The 24,831-nt window shown below is 40.0% G+C and overlaps 1 protein-coding gene across 1 annotated transcript; it reads right to left on the reverse strand.

The window, feature by feature from the left end:
- Positions 1-349: 349 nt before the first annotated feature.
- Positions 350-23,324, reverse strand: CHKA (choline kinase alpha). Its single transcript, XM_027727720.2, has 12 exons — positions 22,943-23,324; positions 19,129-19,240; positions 12,256-12,309; positions 8,327-8,440; positions 7,565-7,698; positions 7,269-7,373; positions 6,838-6,896; positions 4,573-4,660; positions 3,543-3,651; positions 2,956-3,062; positions 2,539-2,620; positions 350-1,742 (listed from the first exon to the last, which is right to left on the reverse strand). Exons 1-12 carry the CDS (start codon positions 23,251-23,253, stop codon positions 1,683-1,685), a joined length of 1,335 nt encoding a protein of 444 aa, XP_027583521.1. The 5' UTR covers positions 23,254-23,324; the 3' UTR covers positions 350-1,682.
- Between the last annotated feature and the right edge of the window lie 1,507 nt (positions 23,325-24,831).

The raw sequence follows: 24,831 nt of genomic DNA on the forward strand, positions 1-24,831 counted from the left end.
AATATTTGTAGTAAAATTCAATGTGCTGGTAATTTTAACCTTCATTTTGAGGGTAGTTAACAGGGCAGATACAGCAAAATGCTTAAAACTAAAACTTTTCCCACCTCTACAGCTACAGACTTCTAAACTGTTGTTCAGCCTGCTTTTTGTCACTTGCTTAAAACACCTTTGTTTCTATTAGTATTCAGTCAGACAATAAATGCTAGAGACACCTTTAAGTATAAGATACATTCCACAGCACTGAGCCTGTATCTCAGTCTACCTTTGCAAGGAAGCACTTCCAGCATTAAGGCCAGAAACAGCACCTATTTTATCCTGCAGCTATAACAAAGACTTAATACCAATAACAATGTTTTTAAGTGCTTTATATTTATTATAAAGTATTAATAATTGAACATATGGAAAATGATGCTCTATACAAGAGAATAAAATGACAGCTTTTACAAGTTATGCTATACAGTACATGAAATGCTGCACATTTTTCAGCTGCTTGGAACAGTATTTGCTATACAAGTCAAAAAGTGTAGACTTAGAAGTTTATTTATAATACAGTGTGTTAGAAAGCACAAACAAGTAACATTCAAAATAAACAAGCTCCCAAAAATCTAAAGAAATCTTTAGATGACATGTACATAGATTATACTCAAGTTTCAATATACATGTTATTGTTCCCCACAAGATGCTCCACTTTACTGAATCACTGGAACATGATGAGAATTGAAGGTGCAAGAGAAGCACCTCCCAAACCACATAAGGACTGGATGGGCAGAACAATTTCCTGAAGTGTTCTCCAGTCTTTGGCTCTACTATTTCTTACAGCCATATATTGTGGCAACACAAGAAGAGAGACAGGCTTCAGTTACCAGTATTGTCAATGCCAATCCAGTTATCTGGGGAGCTGCTAGAGCAATTCAAGGCACTCTTCCTAGTGCTGCCAGTCCACAGAACCCCCTGTGCAGGACACAGCATTTTAAGAGACAACCAGGCTGGGCTAAAGCATGTTCTTGAAGGACATGGAATAAACAGTTCAAAACAAACTCCATCAGAATGCCCAGTTCAAAGCTCATTCATACTTCACTTCCCAGGCACACTAGCTTAAGAGAAACATTCATGTATGTGTCAGTAACACTTTAAAGCACTCTGCTTCAATGTGTTTAGTTGCTTCTGGTTAAAGTGGTGTAACTTAGCAGCAGCTTTGAAGATAGTGTTCATGGGGCGTGTTGAACCTAACCTCACAATAAGTTTTTAAGCCTACTTCACAGTTTAGCAGTTGTCTCCTTCGCTTTTCCTTCTCATGAAGAGGAATGAATCATCTTTTATAGCTGTTCTGCTTACAACACAAACCATAATGCCAACACCCCCCCAAAAGTACTCACAGTAAGTTTGCTCTGATGCATGTGGTATTGACACTTAATTGTAAGCTTCTCCCATAATATAGCTTCTAGATTGAAAAGATTTAAAGATATTGCACTGTTGTATTTTACTTTTGCCTCCCAATCTCATTCCAAGTATTTACGAAACTGTAAACAAGTCATTTTTATAGTCTTCAGTACTGTACACCTGCATTCCCAGGAACTGGAATTCAGTGACACCTTCGTTAGAGATACAGTAGCCTAAGCACAGTGAAAGTTCTGTCCAGCTGCCCTCTTCATACAGTAACCAACAGGCCACTCCTCCCACATTCACACCTTCAGCTTCCTCTTCTGATCAAAGTAGGCATCGAACCTGGATAATGCATATTCCTGGAGAAATAAGGGACATTTAGTACTCAATAAACAGCTCAGTTTTCTTATTTGGGAACGGGAAGCATAATGAAAGTATTAACTATGTTACTCTCATAATCCATCATCTCAATGCACTAATTAGCTCTATTTGGGAATGATAATCTCTCCAGAGGTGTTCTGGCCTCTTAAAATTTTCTCCAATCTTATTTAAACTCTAACACAATTAACTGCTGCCCAAACGTCAGAAAAAACAGGTACTGCAAAGGTCAGGACTTCACTGAAAAGGCTGGCTCCTGCAACAGTTCCTGCAAGATATTCCATGTACCTGACAGTCATATCAATTTTACAGTACGCCGAACACAGATCAAGAGTCAGACTGATCAGTCTCTCAAGTAAAAGCAGCTACCTGGCATTGATATTGTTGCACACTAAACATCTATGTTGTTTCATGTGCACTTTGAGTACTCAGTTTCAAAATTCACACTCATTGCATGTTAGCTTCCCTCTTGCACAGAATGCCTTATTGCAGAAGAATGCACCACTGCAAGGCATCGTCCCACTGCAAGACCTGACACATAAGTCTATAGACTCTAAACGTACCAATGGGAGGAATTTAAGAAGTTTTTAAAATATTAGAAGTTTTTTACATTCTTAAGGAAAGAGCACAAACTAGTAACAAATGGATTTTAAAATCTTTACTCCGCTTAAAAGATATTAGATGCTATGAGAGGCCATTTCATTTACTTTCTGATAATGTTCCACAGGTTTAGATTACGCATTTTCAGTTGTGTGAAACTACAATTAAAGAACTTACCAGGTAACCAAACTCAATGGACGAGATCTTTGCTTGTATAATAGACCACAGACCCCAGAAGAAGTGTGATGCAAGGGCAAACCTGAAATTACAGGGCTATGTTTATTGAGATACCCAGCTAAGTCACAACACCTTATTTCAATGTCCTGCTAGAACAGTATTCCCTAGTGTGGGCATGTCCACACCTTTTCTTCAAGTATGACAAAAATAATTCCATTAGCTTCCCCATGTAGTAGTATTTTGTCTATGCCAGTATTTGTGTATCACATAATATTGCAATAGACAGATTGTTCTTTACCACATATAAATAGCTTACAATCTCTCTTGGCTCAATTTTCTCCACCCAGTGAGGTAGTTGTAAGTATAGGATTCAAAGTGTACCTGTAACTTGAGATACAGTTGTACAAGACAAGTTACCTGTTAACTTCTACCAAAACTTCTTCTTCTAGTTCGGACTTCTCTTCATTGCTCAGGCTTTCAAAGCCATCATGGAACACAGACAGGTAACTGGAGATAAAATGAAGCTAGAAGGCAGGTAAACAACAGAGTTACAACTTTGCCTCTCAAGACATACTTGCTTCTTTCAGACCTAGGCAGACCTTCCAATATGCTGCCATTTATTTTTTTCCCAAATATGAATAGTGCTGGAGTTCACTTTAATATTAATGGTGGTTCTAATAACTGCTTGGAAGTCTGGTTTAAGAAGACATAATATTAGGACAGGCAACATTTTGCTACTGGAAATTCATTTCAGAGTTGCAGTCTGCAACTGGACTCTTTGCGGTGGATTGCTACATGGCACATAGTAAATAGTCTACCCTGAATAGCTATTAAGTTACTATGATTATTAAAGCAAAGGTAGCCAGGATTACAGGCAGTGTTACATCTAAGGAAGTCATGGAGGAAAGTTCTTGGGACACAATAAGTCCAAAAGAGAATTGAAAAAGAGTTAAGATTTGAAAACTGGTCATTGGCATTTTATTAATTATGTTTTATGTGTCTACCTGTTGTTTCTTTGAAGGATATTTAAGAACACTAGCTTTGAAGAATGGGTATTTTTCATACGAGTAATCATACATCCATTCGCAGAAGTGATTTCCAATGTCAAATCCTCTGAAAAAGAAAAACAACCTCAGTATTTGCAAACTAACAATCTGTTTTTGTTTACGCAGACCTAAAATCAAGTTTAAAAGCACAAGCCTACTCAGAACTTACTTCAGTTTTGCTGAAGGAGGTAGAGAATTGATGACTAGAATAAAACTTCTTTGCAAGTTATAAAAACCATTTAGTTAAGATGGGCAGTTAAGAATGAAAACTACCATCTACATGAAAAACCTAAACTTTGCTACCAAATTCCATACCAATTTAGACATTAAAAATACTTGAGTATGCAGTACATCTCAGCATGAAGTCAGACACATCTCTAACATTATCACAGGCAAAGAGATCATATTCAAAGTATTCAACATATCTACTTTTACATTATTGGAATTCAGTGTTTCATTATGTTCCAGCTATGGTAATGTTTAATGATCCCAATGACTTCACACACTTAGATCATCCTTAAAATACAGTTCACTAGACGACTGAGGGAAGAACAAAAAGCATGTTGTGTAACCATGTAATGAAAAACTTCGGATTACTCATCTGCATAGATGAGAAAGCCATTAGACAGGACAGAAAGAAAAACCATAAAAGCAAAGCTGCCCTATATGCATGCAAACACATACAATATACCCATCTCAGCTTCCCACTAGAAAGAAATTTTGACATGCAAGCCAGAAGCCATTTGTGCATAAACAAGCCCTCTAGTCTGGACAACCAAGGAGTTCCAACAACTTTGCCTCTGCTGTGTGCCTATACTCAACACCATCAGGACCAGAGCTGTTTTGACTAGTTGTATTTGCTGACCACCACTAATGGCCCAGAACACAATTTAGAATGGACAGACAATCAATACTGCAGCACTTGGTCTCCCTGTAGCATGTAGAAAGTAATACATTTTCCTGCTGTATAGAAAATAAAGTGATTTACCGGTAATTATAGCTGCTGTATTCAAAGTCAATGAGCATCAGCTTTTGGTCTTCTGAATTCTCTCTGCCTTCCAAAAGTAAGATATTACCTGAAAATTAAGATAATACTGCATGTTCAATAAGGTCCCAGGAAAATTAGAGAAAAACAATACTGTATATCTTAAGAAACATTGTTCAGCTAATCCCAGTTATCCCTTATACCTGCACAGAAGAATTATGGGTGTGCTGGTTTTGGCTGGGGTAGTTAATTTACTTCATAGTAGCTGGCATGGGGCCATGTTTGGATTTGTACCAGAAACAGCATTGATAACACAGGGATGTTTTTGCTACTGCTGAGCAGTGCTTATGCAGAGCCCAAGTCTTTTCTGCTTCACACCCCACTCCAAAATGGGACTTGGGGGTGTACAAGGAGTTATGAGGGGGGACAGCCAGGACAGCTGACTCCAGCTGACCAAAGGGATATTCAAGACCACATGGTGCTCAGTATACAAAGTGGGAGGAAGAAGGAAGAGGGGGAACATTTGGAGCCATGGCATTTGTCTTCCCAAGTCACCATTACAAGTGATGGGGCCCAGCTCGCCTGGAGATGGCTGAACACCTGCCTGTCTATGGGAAGCAGTGAATGACTCCCTTGTTTTGCTTTGCTTGTGGGCATGGCTTTCATTTTCCCTATTAAACTGCCTTTATCTCAACTCATGAGCTCTCACTTTTACCCTTCCAATGCTCTCTTCCATCCCACTGCAGGAATCAAGTGAGAGGTTCTGCAGGGTTGAGTTGCCAGCTGGGTTTAGTTAAACCACAAACCAGAAAAGCCAAGTTGTAATGGCTGTTCACCAGCTCACTGGAAATTGAGACATATATGATAAAACTTGTAAAGCTGGAAGAGGAAAGTTTTCATCTCAACAGGCAGAGGTAGATTTGTTCTCCCAAGTATTCCTGTTTCTTAGAACTAACTCAGGTAGCACTGTCAGCCTTAGCAGTCCTTGCTGCATTGTTTATTTCTACAGCTCGAGATCTATAGATTTTGCACCATCTCTCATATCTGTGTAGCACTATCATTGATCACACAACACTTGGGACAGAAATTGCTTTTCAGCAGCCTGAAAGCCACAGTCTGACCACTCTGCTGTTCTAATATGTGGCATCACCAAAACCTACAGAAAACTCAGGACACCGCTTCATCTGTGTTTCAATTCACATAGTCACTGTAATTCATCTGAAAGACATCAAGTCTGCCTTTCTGAAGTTCCAGTTAGTAAACAAATTCAGAGTAAGGTCAATTTCTGCAATATTTTGACCCCTCTCTACAGATACATCTGTTCTCCATGCCATACCCTTGCACCAACAGAACAATCATTGTATTTTACAGAACTACCACCCCCCAAATCCCCTGGAATTTTAGGCTCCACAGCTTGCCCTAGCCCTATTATGCTCTGACTCCTCTAGTACAGCACCTTGCCATATCAGCAATAAGACCTCAAACTCCACCACTACTGAGCTAGCTCTTCAGACCTCAATCAATTTCCCTTGTGCTGCCTATCCTTACGTGTCTCTTCCGCAGGGCAGTCCTCTTCCAGGCTAATTCCTCAGCCTTTGTTAACAAGGCTGGGACCCCTGAGAACAAAACAGCATACGGTCCCAGTACAGCATCCTTCCAGCTCAGCCCAGCTTACCCACTGTACAGGTGACAGGGAGCACACAGCATACCCAACACCTTCAGTCCTGCCTCCTCTTCATCTTTTTCAATAACTGACTCAGGAAAATTACTATTCCTTCCATGAGTCCCAGAGAGCACTTAAAAAAGGTGGATAAGGTTTTCCTAATGTTTCTTATCAGTACAAAATGAAAACTGCTGAGTCAAAATACCTTAGTCTCCATTTTCACCACTCACTTTACTTTCTCAGTATCTTTTAAAACAACTGAAGTATTATCTTACCCTGATCATGTATATTGCAGACAGCAAAGAAAGGCATGGTCTAAACAGAAACACCCAAGGCTCCCATCATCAACTGACCTGTACTAACAGAGCACTATACATGCTTGGCTTAACCCAGTAAGATACCAGAGTTCTCTTAAAAAGCCTCAAGGGTTGCTGAAGCCAATACACTTTGCTTTGCTACTGCAGCGCACCAGAGAGCACAGGCTGCTCTCCAGGGCACCTGCCAGACCAGCATCTCCACAACGTGGCTGCCTGTCAGAGAACAAACAAGTAACCAGAAAAAGCTCAATATTACATCATTGAACAAGACAAATATTGGCAGCTTACCTTCTTGACAGTCATTGTGGCAAAATACAACTGGTGATGAAGTAGCTTCAAGCATAGCTCTAAAAAGCAGCAATATAGGATCTTGTAAGTAACAAATCACTAAGTTCAGTTCCATTTCCAGGTGAAGATGAATTTTGTTATAAAAATTTGAAGTGCTATTCCTTCCCAGCAAGACCTTATTTTCTCAATTAGTAGCCAAACATCAGCACAATCAAGTTTAACTTCACTGATCAGCAAGTCAGATAAGCAATTTGATTGTAGCAATTTGTGGTCATATGAGATTCAGGTTGGCTACAGAACCAAAAACAATCCCCAGCTTGTAAAGTAAAATGAATATAGGGTGTTATACTGTATAATATGTTTGAACAAGTATACAAAAATCCATACAGAAACTGCAAATTGGAAGATAGCAATAAACAAAATAAGCCTACCTTAGACTTTTCATTTCCTCAGGGAGATTGTAACTGAGAAGTTTGTTCAGTTTTCTGGTTTTGGATTCACTGGTAAATTTAATTCTCAGCACTTGATTTAGATACCTGTTAAAAAAAACAGACAATAATACAGCACTTGTGACAATGAGTATATTATTCTTCCCATACTATGTTACTTCATGTAACAGCTTCTAGGTACAGAGAGAGCTTGTGTTCTCAGAAATTCAGGAAGAATGATCTGCTTATCAACATTACAACAGGTCACCTTTTTTCTCTCAAAGTATTGCATGACTTACTTTTCCACTGTTCCAAAAAGCCACTTAGGTTCTTTATTAAATGGCATTTTCATGCCATGAAATCTAGCCATCTTCTCAGCTATTTCAGCAGATATGTCAGGTAGGCTTAGTTCTTCAGTCCTCAGTTTCCTGCTCTGTAATAAAACACAGTATTCTTAAAGTACAGTTAATTGATTAATTACAAAAGTGTGATTAATTACAAACACTAGCATTAGTCTCTATGTAATATAGTGTAAAATACTAGCACGGTACCCAAGAAATAGACTTTTTTCATCCCAGATGAACTTATAAAATTGTTGCCTTGGGAAAAGCTGAATTAGCCAGCCTAGCTTACTTATGACTTAATCAATTCTCATCTAGATCAAGACCTGTGGAGTATCACATCTCACACTAAGAATATCTTCAAAGCAGAATGAGTATAAATATTTAAGAACATCAAAAGCATCTGCTCTTGTTGCTGTTAGAAGGAAGTGTGACTCCATAGCTTCCCATGCTATGTTTGGTATCTAACAAGCTTTTTATCTTCATTTATTAGCCTCTGCTACAGCTAAAGAGTTTTTAGATATCTCTCCCTGGCAAGAGCTATAACAGGGCTCTCCAACACCCACTATAACTGTATCAAATTACAGCCAGCAATTACTACAAGCTGCCAAGTATTTCATTCCCACATCTCTGCTTTTCTGGGCAGTCCAGCGACCTTCTTGTCATGACTAATTAAAACAGCTACCAGCCGCCCACTAACTAATTATGAACAGGACTTACGGGAATGAATTCCTCCAGTCGCCCTTGTGGAAAGATTCCATACAGCTTTGGGCCAAGCGCTCTCTCTGCAAGGATGGCAAACATAACACTTTCCAGAACCATGGTTTCTGCCCCCTATCAAAAAGAATTAAAGCATTAGTTGGTGCTTGCATGGAAATTAACTTGGGTGTACACAATAGCTAAACTGCTACAAAGTGAGACATTTTAGGGCTAGCTTTAAAAAGAAGACTTGACATTTTACTAGCCAAAGTTCCTTGACTAATAACTTTTAGTCAGCATGGGAGCAATACAAGTATTTTGCTTTCAAGTTTAAAGCTGGGGAGGAAAATCTGTACAGGTACTGTTGGTGGGTCAGGTCAAAGGAAAACGGCAAAAATCAAATATCCTCTCCTCTCTGACCTGTGGAACTCTGCAAATTCATTTCCTGAAGGAGTTTATCCTCCTGAAGTACAGAAACCACAAATATTATCCTGCATTAACTATTTTAACACACTTCAGATCACAGCCTTACAACAGGACATTTTAACAACACAAGTGAATAGAGTGAATGCCTGAACTAAATTTTTCACTTTGAAGAATGACTTAGGATTCCATCAAGCACATTTTAGGTATTCCCTATTTTATTTTTTTTGAGAGAGTAATTGAAACTCCCAAGGACCACATGTGTATGAATAAATATTATTCCTTTTCTACTGCCAACATACCTAAGTTTCAATAACTTTTATCCAAGGTTTTCCTTATGTCAGTAAACTTGGTCCACATGTAAACAATCACATGCAGACAGCTTTTTAATATGAATGTTTAAAAACTAATATAAGTATGAAATGTCTCAAAATACAGTTTAAATCACTGAAGTATAACTTTCTTGATAGGCAAGATTATCTGTAAGTAAACACAGAAGCCACATTATAAATCACTACTTCTAGCAATTATGTTAACCAGAACCCAGTTGTACTCAAACCCTAGTGATCTGCTAAGCCTCTGCCTGTTTCTGAGCAACTCATCTCAAAAGTCTGACCCATGACACTTAAAAGTATAAGAATTAAGAGCACAAATTTAAGAAAGCTCTCAGGTATTTCTGACTACAGAGCCTTTTGCATTATTGCAGTCAATGCAGTATCAGTCAGTAAATAAGTCTACAGAAGATCCACCCTTGAGTACGCTCCAGGAAGTACTGTTGATAAATTTTTATTATTGACCCACACCTTATTCTGACATCTTCAAAAAATTCTAGGATTTCACATGGAAGTGTAGTAAAGATTCATGTAACTATGTTCTTATCACTCAAGTTTAAGACAATTTGCATATGACTGTATTGCATCGTTCTCCACCATTTTTTCATTTCAACTCCTCTAAGCAACAAATGCATTATCCACTAACACAATAAAATATGGTTTTAGTCATTTCACATGCCCCCACCACCAGATCTGAACTCTTCTGTTCAATTCTGAAACCTAATGCCAAGCACCAAAAAGCAAACTAGATACAAGTTACTGAATGTCCACTCCATTATTAACCAATACTGACTTTGTCTGTGCCTGGTTCAACGCCAGAGTGTTTTAAAAGTCTGTTCCCATTAACATGTCAGTTCCTTGTTTTCACATCTTACTGGAAAACCAAGTAATGGTTCTTGGATAACAGCAAGTACAAAAAATGTTATTCATTAAGATGTCCCTTCATGCATCAGAAGTGACAACCAGAAATACTGAAAGAGCTACTTCAATATTAAAAAGTACAGGCAAATGTTATCTAAAAGCAGCAGTGTAAGAATAGTCAAGCTTGAAAGCTCTGATACCTTAGCCTTAAAAGAAAAAAAGTTTAGAGTACCAGAAGAACTTCCTCTACTGTAACAGAAGAGTCACTTGAGAACAAGTCCTGTTAGAGCTCTGAAATAATACTGTCTATGAAATCTCAGGCACAAAGGCTCCTGCTTTATAATACCTGATGGACCTTTTACCAAGTCTCCACTCCATACATTATTTGTCAAGCATAGGTGTGGAAATAAACTACTGAAGGACATAGAAAATTCTATAGCATACCTCATACAGACACTGAACAAATCTAAGAATCTGACTCCCCATATAAATGTTCACCTGACAACTTTTTAAAAGATCAAGCACTGTAATCAAGTAAATGATGTACCTCAATGCCTTCAAACACTTTGCAATACACTCATGCTGCCAAGACAGTAACCTGTTGTTTTAAGCTCTGAAGTTCTCAGCTTTGATCACTTTCAAAGAGATGCATCCATAAGCACTCGTATTTAAAACAAGCTTTTGGAGAACATCCGACCGCTCACATTTTTAAATGAATATTTAGAGATGAATGGTGCATTTTAAACCTATGAACTATAAACACTCTTTACAAGACTTTTCCAGTATGCAACTCCCATTCAGGCAAGGAGAAATCAAGTCTTTCTACAATTCAGTTGGAACTGAAGCTTCTGCTATACACCTTAAAATACACAAAATAGTCATATTCTGAGGAAAATTACCCCTAACTATAGCAAAACCAAGGTAAAACTTAGATAATCCCTATTAAAAGACCTTATGAGCTGACAGAAGACTAGCCAACATCTACTCACACTAGTCACACACCAGGCAGCTCAGAATAGCTACAATTCTTTTGCTAGTGAACCCAGAGGATTTCATTCTCTCTAAAGGATATCCAAGCAGGATACAATTTTTACCTAGGTACAGGAAGATTAACAAACCCACTCTGACAGTAATTCTTGAGAACACTGATTCAACAGTGAAGTTTTAGCACTACAAAACTAACAGCAGAAAACAATAACCTACCAGCAGAGAATCACTATTTTCAGGCAATAGATGAAGACAGTTCTGAAGTTCAAAACCTTGTTTCCTATACTGCAAAATTTCTATGAACTTCTGGCACCAGCGTGGGGCTTGTTTGGGTTTTTTATTTTTTTTTTTTTTACAGAATCAGGGTGAAGGAGAAATCAAGCCACCTCCACTTTTCATCACTGAAGAAAACTGAGGCATCAAAACAGCACATTTTTCAGTTCAGTCTTGGTTCAACTGATTGAAGCTGTTCCAGTAAACTAAACTGAAAGTTCAACAAAACTTCAAAAGCAGTCATTCAACAACAAAAAATTTAAAACCAGTTTCAACTCACTAGAAAAAAAAAATCCAAATGCTTAAACTGTTTCAGATGGTATTCCCATAAGGCAAAAAATACAAAGGGAGAAAAGCAGCACTCATCAACTGAGTAAAATGCACTTTTCCCTAGTCACTGCCAAAATCATTACAGAGCTGAAAACTGATAGTACATAACAAGCAAGGCATCTGGCTAACATGCTGCATCCCTTACTGAAAAAATACTGCCAGGGTAGAAATCTAAATTACCAAATCCTATTAAGATGAGTTTATGAAAAGTTACACTCAGCTAAACATTATGCTTCATGAGCAGAAATGGTTCCAAATGCAAGAACTTTAAAGTTTGCAGAACACAGATGATCCGAGCACAGTGCTAATCAGAAACACTTCATATCCAAGAGCAAGTTCTCTCCTGCTCCATTTACTTTCCTCAGAGGAATTCACCGATATATTAGAATATAAGGAATAGGTAAAGCAGAGTACTGATCTTCATCTACTAAAGAAGGAAGAGTCTAATACTAGAAATAGCAGTACTGATACCAATGTTTGAATTTAGGGTAGGATTGGGGGTTGTTTCTTCATGATGTGGAATGCTTAAATCTTTTCAAACTACGTCCAGACATTCACATTATAATATTACTTCTACGAGCAAATAAATGTCTTTATTGCTTTTTACAGTTTCTAGAAACAGCCCAGAAACTTTTCATAGTTTCTACAACCAGGTAGAGTAACTACCGGTTTAAAACAAGCAGGATCACTACATTTCCCTATAACATATAAAATTACGTAAAATAAGCAAATTTAACTACTCACTTGTAAGTCATTTTCCTTCTGAGACTGTACAGACTCTCCCTTATCACAGGACCTCTATGGATGAGAAAAAGCAAACACAATGAGAAGATGAAATTTAACATGATTAATCTGCAACCACCAGAACAAAGGGAGTAGAAGTGCCAGCTACAATTAACTAGAAGTCTCAACACTGTCATGGATCTGTGACATCTACAGCACTAGTATCCACCTGACCTCTGACCACCACACTATTTCAACAATTCCAAAACCTTTCAAAAGGATGTGCCACTGAGACCAAGCCACTGATTTTCAGGTAGGTTTTTATTGCTTCCCAGTTTACCAAAATGAGAGTTCAATGTACCATAAGCTTAGAGAAACATTTTTAATTAAGAGAAAATTAAGTCCCTCTGCATGACATCTGGGATGGTATTCTTCCAGCCAAAGCACTTGAGACACATTACAGAGATTACATACAAGCCTTAGCACTATTAAAAAGAGGCATGTTATGAAGGCTACAAAGCATTTACTTTTTCCTGTTGTCTTATTTTCCAAGTTTCTTGTGACTAGAATTTCCTAATTAAGAGCACACTGTCTAGGCTCTACGTCCAATGTACCACTGGCTGTGCAAATGCAAGATTTTTCTGCAAATGAATTGCCCATGTGAGCTAGAGGTGTCTCACTGAGAAGTGCAGTATACTAGCAAAACTTTAAACAAATTCCATGCATCAAGTACTGTGCTAGGGTTGTTAACAGTCATTATAAAGCAGTTTCAGGGTATTAAACCATACCATCAGCAACTGAACCCTCAATGGCACATGCTTTTAATAGAACTGCATATTTAAAATTCAAGATGTATTAAAAACCTTGTCCTTTAAAGGGTTTGAAGGTAAGGAGAAGAGAAAGCAAATATCTGCTTAGAATTAGTGACAGTTTGTGGCTGCTATTTATGTCGCAATTCCACCATTGACTGTTTAAACCGGACTAGCTTTAGAGGCCCATAAAGGCAGCCTGCATCTCCACCTTCTGAACACAAACATTTCATTCACAGAACCATGTGCATACCTTTCTGTTCCAAAGCTCTAACATGTCCAAAACAAGGGTGGAAATATGAACTTAATAGAATACAGTTAAGCAACATCAGCTGCCTTAAGTACAATACAACAAGCTAATGATTTATACAAGCTATGCAGTTACAGTATCTCAGAAGCTATAGAAGAAGGACAGTTAACATAAATCGATGGTCTTTCAGCAAGTACTTCCCATAACACTAATAAAATAAGTTTAAAACAAAACAATATGGAAACTACTATTACTTTATATTCCTTTCAAGGAAATTAATGAAGTCCAAACATATTCACTACAGCTAAGTGTGTAAGTACTTAATAGCATTAAGTCATTTACAGAGGGCTTCTCTGAACAAGCATGTCCTACATCAATACCACTCACAGATTTTTCTTGAGCAGTCAGAAGGTTACTCACCATCCAGGAGTCTTTCCTGATAAATGGTGCTCTCAGAATGGTTCAGTTCATCAGAAGATAAGCAGTTTAGACTTTTCCCTAGAACCTGAACTGGCATCCGCTTTCCAGAAGTCATAGTGCATAAAGAGCTAGCCAGTTCCAAGAGTCCACCTCAAATTAGTGTTGGAGAGAGCCTAATGGCAGCTACTGTGCCATTGGAAAGAGACAGAGCTGTGTACTGCAGAGTCATCACAAGAGGAGACTTCTGCAGCACCCCTTCCTCTTTTCTGTTCCCTCAGCATGGAGCATTAGTGTCCAGAAGAGAATGAATATGAATTTGTAAATAACTTGCAAACATGAATGGGAGCTTGGAGAGGATCAGTCTTCACACATGGCCATGTAATCAGCCAAGAGTTAGGGAAGTCTTCAGTAGGTATGGTCAAGGAGAATTAAGTAAGCAGGATGCAATTTTATGTAATAGAAGAGTTTGGTTAAACTAAGTTTAACAGATATTAAAGTAGTAGAATTTGATTGTTTCCTGATTGCACAATCACCTATGAGAACAGTAGTTCAAAGCAAAACATCTATTATGATGAGGCATTTGATCAACCTACTTAGCTCACTTATTCTTGGCTAAACCAATGCAAACTTCAGCTTTTCCGTACATTAGAAATGGACATGTGTTCTGTAGCTTTAAGATTTCTTTAAATATTTGTTCAGCGCTTCTTTTATTGTGGGAGTGTTTATTCTCAAAGTAGACCGAGAAAGCTAACTACACTTTCAGTAAGGGTGAACAACTATATGCAACAGAAGTTTTCAGAGTCTAATTTGTGATCATGTAAATTGATTTTAATGCAGGATACAAGATCAAAATCCTAGAGGACAGTGTACATTGATCTGTGATCAGAAGATGACCAGACAGTGTTTATGCATCTGGCAGTTTGACACAGAAAATTGAGTTCAACATGTTCTCCCTGAAGCCCCTAATTAATTTCTCTTGTAGCTGGAAGATGAGATCTGTATCAAAAATCCCAAATGACGCTTGGCCAGAGAATTCGGTATAGAGAAGGAACTTGCATTTCTTTTTTTCCCCTCAAATAAATTTTAGCTCTGCTCACAAATTTAACATTATAACTCAATTTTTCTGAGTTTACTCAGCTTTAATTTTCAGTACGTCAAAATACTACAATATCTTGATTTAGACAAATCCCTAGGAATTCAAATCTCAAGAAATTACGACATTACAAGGAACTGCCTCAGGGGTTAGAGGTGACCTGTGCAGGGAAAACTTTTCTAGAAGGTGTTAGAAGACATTAATTTGAATTTCAGAGTACAGAAACAATACCAGCTTTAGATTCAGCAATAATTATTTCTCCTTCTAAGGATCTGCAGCTGATCATCTATCCCTGTCAGACCTGAAGGAACTGATACTAATTTGCTGAAGTCCTAAAATCTAGCATGTGAAGAATTCCCAGTTCAAGCTCTACAAAAGCCAAAGACATCTCTAATCCTCTTCATTTCAAGCCACCATTCTCTTATGAGGGAGCAGAGAAAAGGAAGTAGCAGTTTTTTGATATTCTGTTATTGCTGTAAACATTCAGATGCAGACAGTAGTAGCTGGTGCTACTTAAGGTTTATTTTTAAACAACGAAATCCAGTACTAAAGAAAATGAAAGCTGTAGAGAATGCTCCAACTTCAGAGATCTCATACTATACCGTGAATCGTGTCTGTCACCTGGAAACCAGAGTGCTCTAGGCACGATCGCATGGGCAAGCCTGCAGCAGAGAACACATGCATATACAACTAAAGTGGTACATTACCCCCAGAACACCCTTAACTCCACCCAACACAAATATATCCCCATAAGAGGTGCTTGGTTTCTTTCAAGCCGTCTGCCAGTGCCAGGGATTTGTAGTTACTCCATGCTACAAACAGACATGGACACCAACAACCACAGAAGACGTTGATAATTACAGTTACACAGCAGTCTGCATTTTATTTAGTTACACAAAATAAAAGGCAGCAAGGCAGGTATGGAAAAGATTTACCACAGAACTGTGGTAACCATTTATACTTATTTTGCATCTGCTCACATAGAAATTGAGAGATCAGAGAGGAACATTAGGTATACTGGTTTTGTTTTTCTCATTTATACACAAGATTTTGTTTTGGCTGTTGCAAAGTAACAGAGCCCCAGTGAATCAGAGTTCAAGGTTCTTTTGACATGTGTAAAAGAATGGGAATCAATCCCCAAGTTACCTTTTGCTAGGTGAACTTTAAAAAAAAATTCACCTTATTTTGAGCTTTTTTTTGTTGTTGCTATCTTATGTTGAAATCCTATCAGCATTTCTAAGATGTTATTCTGAATTTAAGTAGAAACTCTAGTGATCTGCATATGAAGTCCAATTTTAAAGTCTGGACATTAAGTGGCATATTGATGGAGAACCTTTTGTTTCAGTTGTTAACACTAATACAACCAACAGAAAGACATTTTATCACAAGGAGTTTTACTTTCAATGCTCCCCTTTAAATTAGTAACTAAGCTGGAGCAAGAATAAGTGAAGCAGAGTAAGACATTTCCCTTTTTTCAATGTAGGACATATCTGCATTGTGCCTCAAACATTTGAGTTTTAATGTGGTTAGTACTTTAACCTGTCACAAGTATACAATACTTGTCTTAAGAAAGAAAAGTTCTGCTCAAGGATACACTCAAGAGAAGTCCTTGATTTATGAACACCCATGCCAGTGCGACCATTCATAATAATGGCCAAGCCAGCTCAGTTCATCACCCCCCAACTCCCCCCAGAACAGTCATGCACACAAAAAATTGGTTTAAACATATCAGCTATGACAGAGGAAGGCACAAAGCCTTCCCTGTGTGGCAGCTTTGGCCAGCTGGCATGGTTTATATTGGATGAGTTTCATGTACTGACATTTGTGTCTTCCAAGAGTCATAATAAGCAAACTGGAGCTATTTTCAAACTGCAAAAAAGGTTCCTTTAAAAGGTGGCTCAAAGAATTATGGTGCCAGTATCATTCATTCTAAAGTTAGTAATCAGGTATCCATTTTTCACTTGTATTCAAAATTTTAACTTAAACCTGTCTTCTGTACATACAAGAATTTGGTGCGGGTTGCTATAAATATACAGTATTTACAGTAAGGAATGACAGCTGATATAACTGTTTTATGCTCCAATTTCAACAGAAAGTAAAGTGGACAAGAGTTAAAACATGCTACAAAGGCTCAAACAAACAAGTGGTAACTACTAATACCCAGTGGCAGTTACAATTAAGTCATTGAGAATTAAGTTGTGATTTTAGTATAAGGTCTCAAAACTCAACTTACTTAAGCAGTGGCCCTTAATTTCTATAGGGTTTTTAACTTAAGCAACTTTACTAAAAAATATCAAATCACTCCCTCTTAACAGGTTTGTCATAACATTCTGCTTATGCCACCCAGAAACTCATAGGAATCCTATGTGAGGTTTTCAAAATATCCCAATAAAACAGTTTGCTTATATTTTAACTTGCATTTAAGGTAGAGGGGCTGGAAGAGACAAATGTTTGTTGACAAAAATTGTGAACCTCAATGCAATCTGAAAGTTTTACCTTGGGACTTTCTCTGCTTACTTAACCTTTAGTGAACTGCACCAACAAGAGCAGTCATTTCACTGCCACTATGGAAATAAAGGAAGTTAGACATCTCAAAAGATCCTTCAACACCAAGAGTAGAAAGGTTAGAAAGTTATGAACACACTTTCAATTTTCAAACCAAATTAGTTCTGATTTTAGAGCCCAAAAATTAATTTTGATTTCTTCAGTGCATAGGGGCACAGAAAAGCCAAGTTAAACACCCTGAGGGAAGAGGAGAACAATCAAATTCTAAAGTCCACTTTTCCTCTGAAATACAAGGGAAAGGCCACATTTCTTCACAGCTCTTGGGCAACAGAAGCTCTACTACTACAAGTTTTACAGCCCATGTTCCTATTCAAGCATTCTACATATTAAGCCAGCATTACATTAAAAACATTAATAATCTTGAAAAAAAAACAACAACCTTAGTATCAATCCTAGAATCGTTTAGAAAACAAAGCCTCCCACCACCATTTTTTTCACTCTGCTTTTGGTTTCTCTTAAAACTATTTAAGCTTGAATTCATTAACTTTTACACACTTTTCGAGTTTAACTTTCCCAACACACATACAGTGGTGTAGCCAAGCATTTCATGCTATTTCAAACCACTGGAATATTTTACATATTTCTGGTAAAGTTTGCTACCACAGGAAAGTTAATAACTCACATAAATATAATAAAGGAAGACTTTAAAGTCAGTAAAGTGACACTATCCAATGAAGCTTTTAATACGTTTGGTCAAGACAGCAGAAGCAGGAAGAATGGGCTGAAATTTCAGGAACAGTCAATCTCCTGCAGATATTGGATCAGTTGTGCAATGTAAGTGATCAAGTACTGGAAAATATAAAATTAATGGATAATAAAACCAGACCCTCTAAGTCAAATAGAAACAATTGCCAACATACAAATGTCATGTTATGAAGCTGCAATTTTTCATAACATTAAACATTTACATTATGATTACTTGTTTGCAATATAATCAAATGTCTAGCAGAGATGGGTAAGAAGATCTGCTGTACAGCCCTACAGTAACAGTCTGTAAGATTTAGAAGAGATCACCTTTACAAAATATTCTTGCTTTTAAACCTTAGTATTTGAAACAGATTTGCCAACCACTTCTCTTAAGGTTTGACAAATTTCAGTATTATTTACATTTTACTAACCAAATAAAAGTAACATTAGAAGAGTTCCACAAACATCTGTTTAAGCTTCTGTGTCAGCTATGAGGCATATCACACATTTAGGAAAGCATGTTTTGGAATGAGATGACTGTACAGTACTGATGATCACTCTTCATTCTTATTCTAACACTATAGATCAAGTTTTCCAGCAACACAACTACCCATGAGATCTAATAAAATGCTTGAGCACTGTACAAGCTTGACAAAACCTTCAACTAATCTCCAAGATTCATAAGTGCTACCAAGATTAAAATTAAGCAGTTTAGTCTCTTGCAATCTTGCTAGTTATGTCAAAGTCCTACTTTCTGTACAGAAGTAAACTTTTCTGAAACATGACAGTCCAAACTTAACAGCATAAACAAAACATTACTGCTCAAACAGACAGCAAATGAGCCTTCAGTTAACACTCGCCAGCCAGGACCTGTGTAGAAAGGAGTGTAAGTTCTAGACAATAACAAACCTTAAAGAAAATTGCTTTTAGCTAGCAAGCTATGCCCCCCCCCAGTAAAACACATTCCCCAAAGGATAAAGTGGCACAGTGTGTCACAAATGTAGATCTCTAAAGATATTACAGTGAAGCTACAGAAACCCTCCCACTCCCAAAGCACTCTATGTACTCACCATCTGCAGGATTGCACCGTATAAGCGCAGGAGAACTTTCCGTGGTTCATCTGCAACTGTCTCAATGGTATCAGGTAGTGAGCACTGAAACAGCATGTTGCTGAGGCCACCTCTAAAAGGAAAAAAATACATTTATCAGGTAACTTGCATGAGCATACATGTTTCATTTTCAACAAATTAGAGGTGCACATACCTTTTGGGACAATTAACTGGTCTACTCTAACAGGAAAAACAGTTTTCTAACAGTACCAATAACTCACAACATATAATTTTTAGATAAAAAAATGGCAGCTTCATGCTTAACGTATAGTTCACCATCAAGGTCTATTGATCCAAATCACAGCTCAAGCTATGAATGAACTGATGTGAAAATGTAACAAGCAACTAAGATGTAGACTTCTGTAAATTATTTTCAGTGATGGAGTCTTGTCAAATACTTGGCTGCACAAGCAAAACAATGTCAGAATAAATTTAAAACCATGCTGTGAATATAAAAGTTTGAATTAAGAGCCGGTATCACTGGGATGGCAGCTATAAAGTTCAGCTGTAAAGATTTAACCTGAATACCTGCACTACAGCATTGCTGATAAAAGTCTTATGCTGTTGTTCTTAGGGACACACTTTCAATTTTAAAATTTACAAATAAAGTTCTTTATTTTAAGCAAGTTGCTCATATTTATTTGTCAAATCTAAAGTTACACTCAATCTCATCAAGATAGACACAAACTAGGGAGATCTGTGCTTCAATCACCCAGGTGTTACACAAACATGCCAGCTTTTTATATAATTACTTTTACAACATATTTTTAAAGAAAAAGCAACAGCATTTGTTCTCTATGGGTTTATCAGTCTAGATAGATACTAGATTGGAGAAACTAAGCTTCTTGATGTTTTAGTAGCTCACTAAGAACACCTATCTACTCAACCCGCATTTTCTTTACTGCATTGACTTTCCACGTCCTTTTCATTATCAGTATGTTCATTAATGAAGTTCTCAAATTTCTCTTCTGCAAGAGATTTTACCTATAACTTCTTCCTCTCCTATAAGAGGAAAAAAGTACTGAAACTTCTGGTTTACTTGCAAAATAGAAATGCAAATGAAAAGTCTTGTCTGTCTCGCCATTAGAGAAAAAGCTTTCAAACCCAGATACAATCCAAACAGAGTAGCTAGCAGTAAAGGGATGAGGTAGTACGTAGTTTAAAAAGTAACTTTACTTACAGCATGCTACATAGTGTACCGCTACGGATTCGACTCTAGAATTTGTCACCCTGTGACCTTCTTCACAACCTAATACAGTTTTTTCCTAATCACCCAAACCATAAGTATTTAGTATTACCTTGCAGTGTGCTTGGATTCCAAGAATCCATGGCAGATCCAAAGTGCAGCGGCTAAAATGCAGTTCTTAATCCTAACCTGATATTCCTCTCAATGCTTTTTCAAATGTTCTTCTGTGTTCTCTTCCAGCACAATGGGCAAGTAGTAAAGACTTTCTGAAGAAAAAGGCTACCAAGGAGACAAGGACTGGCCTACATATCCAAAGTCAGTGATTGAGAAGGAAAAAAGAAATCTCAAGAAAACAGGGTAAACCAGCAGCTGCACAACATGCTTAAGAAAGGAGACAGAAGAGAACCAGGTGGCTTGGCAGGCATCCAAAAAAAAGGATGTTTAGAGACAAGAGATATGAAGTAACTTTGAACCATGAAGGTGAACAGCTAGAAAAAAACCCCATGAGACAGATGGAAAGGATACCAAACAAAGAGCAAAGCCAGCTATTCAGATGCAATCTGAACACTGGTTGGTTATACTAACTTCTGGCTTCATGTGAACAGTGCTAAACAGATTTTTTTGAAAAAACATTTGCCACCTTTTCTAAGACTGATGAAAACTTTGGTGAAAACATCAATACTTAAATAGAAAAACTAAACACACTGAAACCCACTTTACAAAAAAATACTGGACTCAAAAACCTGCATAGTTACATTATTTAAACACATGCTCAGCCTGCACAGAGCACATGAAAGCCCAGAAACTCTTTTTTTATACCAGACAAGACAAACAGGAGTGTCTTACTGAGGTTGAACTCCATTAAACAGAAGTTTCCCTATAGTTTTATGCACTTAAGACTTCAAAAGGTACCTCTAATCAAGGAAATCCATACGGGAGTGTAATAAAGGCATTGTTCTCCTGAAAGGTCAGTAGACTCAACAGCTTGTTTAAGGGTCAAAAGGGCACATCTCACTCACACAGAAAAAGCTACCAGTTAGTTTACTGCTACAAATTACTCCAAAGGGAAGCCCTTCCAACAGGGTCACCTATATCCAAAGCTACCCCAAACCACAGCCACAGCATTTAGATGTGCTTATGTATTTGCATTCTGTTTAGATGTGAATCTTTCTTTGCTCTCCAACAATACAAACTGCACCCCTTCATCCTATGATACCAAGTACCTGGCAGCTGTTCATGAACGCGATTTTGCACTCAAGACAGCAATACTAATGGACACATTGGAAAATGCACACTGAGTGCTTGACTTCAGTGAAACTAGAATCAGCAAACCAATATGATGCATTTGCTGCGGATGAAAGTGGTGGGAAGACTTTTGCCAAAAAAATGTAACTGCCAATTAGCATGGCAGTTTAAGTTTATGGTCTTAAGTTTCAGCCCACCTTCTCTTCTTCCCAATCTGGAAACCACCAAGCCATTTTGAAGTGGTGTCTTAGAAGGGAAGTTCCCAAGAAATGCAAAGGTAACTGTGCTAAAACACGAGGCTTTAGAAAATAAATACCAAAGTCAGCAGTACACATTAATACAGATGAAAACTTAAGCCAATCAAACGACACATATATCAGACTAGTCTGTTCAGGAACTATATCAGTCTTCTAAAAATCCTCTCCTGTCGTAAACTCCTTATGATCACATCAAGAAGAAATGATCTAGAAATACTAATACTACCTGCACTGGCTTTTAATGAGTTGCCATTTTTAATAAGGCTTTTAAAACGCATTTAGAAATGAGCAGAATGGGATTTTGATCGTACTTTTATACATCAGGGGTCTGTCAAATGTTTATGATTCCTTAGCCAGCAAGGGTATATGCGTGTATATTTTGTATATGAACGAAAGTAGAAACACTAGGAAAGCAAACTCAGAGGGGAAGAAGGTAATACCTTTATCCTTTAAAACTGTACATGACTCGACATTTGATCACGTAGAATGATCAATCACGAAGACGCTAGACAAGCGGTGTGCAAACAGGAAACTCTGAACTAACTCCGGTTTAGTTAAAATAAAATAAAGAGGCAAGAATCTCAAACACATTACATCATATGGCTTCTAGAACATCCCCTATTTACATATTTCTGCTGCCAACGTGCTGAGTCACGAGCACCCGCTACTATGTGCGCTAGAAGATGACTCACATCATCGATACATCGCGTTCACCTGCTGACTGCTCCATCGGGAGCAGCCGGGGCCGGGCCAGAGGGGCCCTTCTACCCCGGCAGGGCGCTGCGGTCGCGGTGCAGCGGTTCTTGCCGGCTCCATCCCTTCCACCGCCGCGGCCCGGGGCTCCTCCCCCGGCGCGGGGCCGACACGGGGCTGTCGCGATGCAGCAGCCGCAGCAGCCGCCGCCTCCCCCGCACCGCCACCAGCTCCGGCACGGAGGTGCGGAAGCCAGCCCGCTGCCCTCCGCCCACAGAGCCGAATTCAGGAGGGATTTTAAGAAAGAAAACGAAATAAAAGTGAAAGCCCCTCGCCCCCCGCGCCGGGGATGCTCCGCCCCCCGGTACCGCCCGCCCCCCCCCCCCGCGCTGACCTGATGGGGCTGATGTGCAGCTGCTCCTCCCGGAGCCCCCGCCAGGCCCCCGGCAGGAACTCCTTGCACCACAGATACGCCCGGCGCTGCGTCTGGGGGTCGAGCGGCGGCGACTCCTCCTCGGGCGGCGGCGGCAGCGCCGGGGGCGGGGTCGAGGCGCCGCCGCTTCTGCCCGCCGCGGCGGGGTCCTTCCCCTCGGGGTCGGGATGAGCCAGCGGCGAGGGCGGCTGCCCGGCCGCGGCGGACCCGCGGCCGAGGAGGAGCCCGAGCGGGGACGGGTCGGCGTCGCCGTTGCAGAACTTGGTTTTCATGGCGCGGCGGCCGTTGGGGCGGCGGGTGGGGGCGGCAGCGGCTCGCGCGCGTCCCTCCACCGTCGGCGCCAGCGGCGAGTGAGCCCCGCGCTCGTGCCCGGCCCCCCTTTTATAGGGCGGCTCGGCACGCGGGCCCGCTCGCGCCTCACGCTCCCCTCCCGCTTGCCCCTGAGTGGCTGGAGCCGGCCCTCGGCTCCGCCCTCCTAGCGGGGGGTGGGTGGGGAAAGGCGGGGGGAGCGCGCGCGCGCCCGGCTCGCGGCTCCTCCGGGCGCCTGCGGTCGGTTGTGCGCGCGAGGGGAGCACGAGGCGCTCCCCCGCGGGGCGGGGGCTGAGCCCGAGGGCAGCGCTGAGGGGACGGGGGAAGAGGGAGAGGGAAGGGGCAGGTCGCCGTGCGCCGTGCGGTGGAGCTGAGCCGCTGTGCCTGCGGTGATGCCGTGCTGGATGCAGCCGGCACCCCCGCAGCCAGGGCTGGCTGTGCCGAGCCTGCACAGCGTGCCAGCGCCGTTCGACCCGTGACGTGCCACCGAAATATGCGGGAAATCCCCTTGCGGTGCGAAGTGGATGGCGGCGATGAACAATATGCTTATTTAAAATCTGCTCCGTACCGAAAGTTACCCAGTCACTTTCAGTTACCGTGTGTGAGGGCTGGTTCATGCCCGCATGGTAAACTGGCCTCTCGTGGCTCGGGAGAAAATCCTGAACGAAAAGGTAAAGCGACAGGAACAAAAATAGCGTCCAGACGCAGTGCTTCCGAGCTGAGTTTCTTTGGTAGTTTCGGCATTGGAAAGAAATGTTTTCCCGTTTCGGGAAACGCCAGCACCTGCCTTACGGTCCTTCCTCGGCGGGACCCGAGGGTGGGAGCGCTGATGTCACTCCCAGCTGGAGCAACCGCGGCTTTCTGCCCCTCCGGCCGGAGCGGGTGGGGTTGCTGCCCAACATCTTATACCACCTCGTCATAAATGAGCAGTAAAGCAATAAATCCCTTTAAGCCTTGAACTACCTTTGTACTTCTCTGATTTTTTCCCCCTCCTTTGGCTGCTCGCCCTTGATGGTCTTTTACTGTATATGAGAAAAGCTCGTGGGCTCCTGTAATAATAGTTTCCATTTATTGTGGTGATCGTTGTTAAAGCTGGGGATTGCTGGGTTGCTAGGGACTTCCTGATATGCTCCTTCCCTCATCCCTCCCCTTCACTGCATGGGCTGCTCCCTCATTTTGTCTGTGTGCTTCGTTTCGCGCTCTAGTGCTGGAAAACCCCCAAGTAACCCAAGGATTTTCTGAGAAGTGGCAGGAAAACTCCAGAACTGGCTTCAGAGCAGCCTTTGTGCTGGCAAAGCAGCTTCAGCACAAGTGAAGCTGTTTTGGCTGAGACATACCAGACTCTAGTTTAGAGGCGGAGCGGTATATGAATTAGGGTTGCCAAACTGGGACAGAAGAGACACACATTTTCTTTTCTCCTTATGCTTCAGATCTTCATTTATTAAATAAAATCCCTTAACCCAGGCACAGATTAGGATGCTGGAGAGGACACAGGCAGTGACTGCTGGAGATGGTAACACAGGTTGCAGAGAAGCCCTTTC

This window comes from Pipra filicauda, unplaced genomic scaffold, assembly GCF_003945595.2.
Source record: "Pipra filicauda isolate LSUMZ 115617 unplaced genomic scaffold, ASM394559v2 scaffold217_size2002032_pilon, whole genome shotgun sequence".
Classification (NCBI taxonomy): domain Eukaryota; kingdom Metazoa; phylum Chordata; class Aves; order Passeriformes; family Pipridae; genus Pipra; species Pipra filicauda.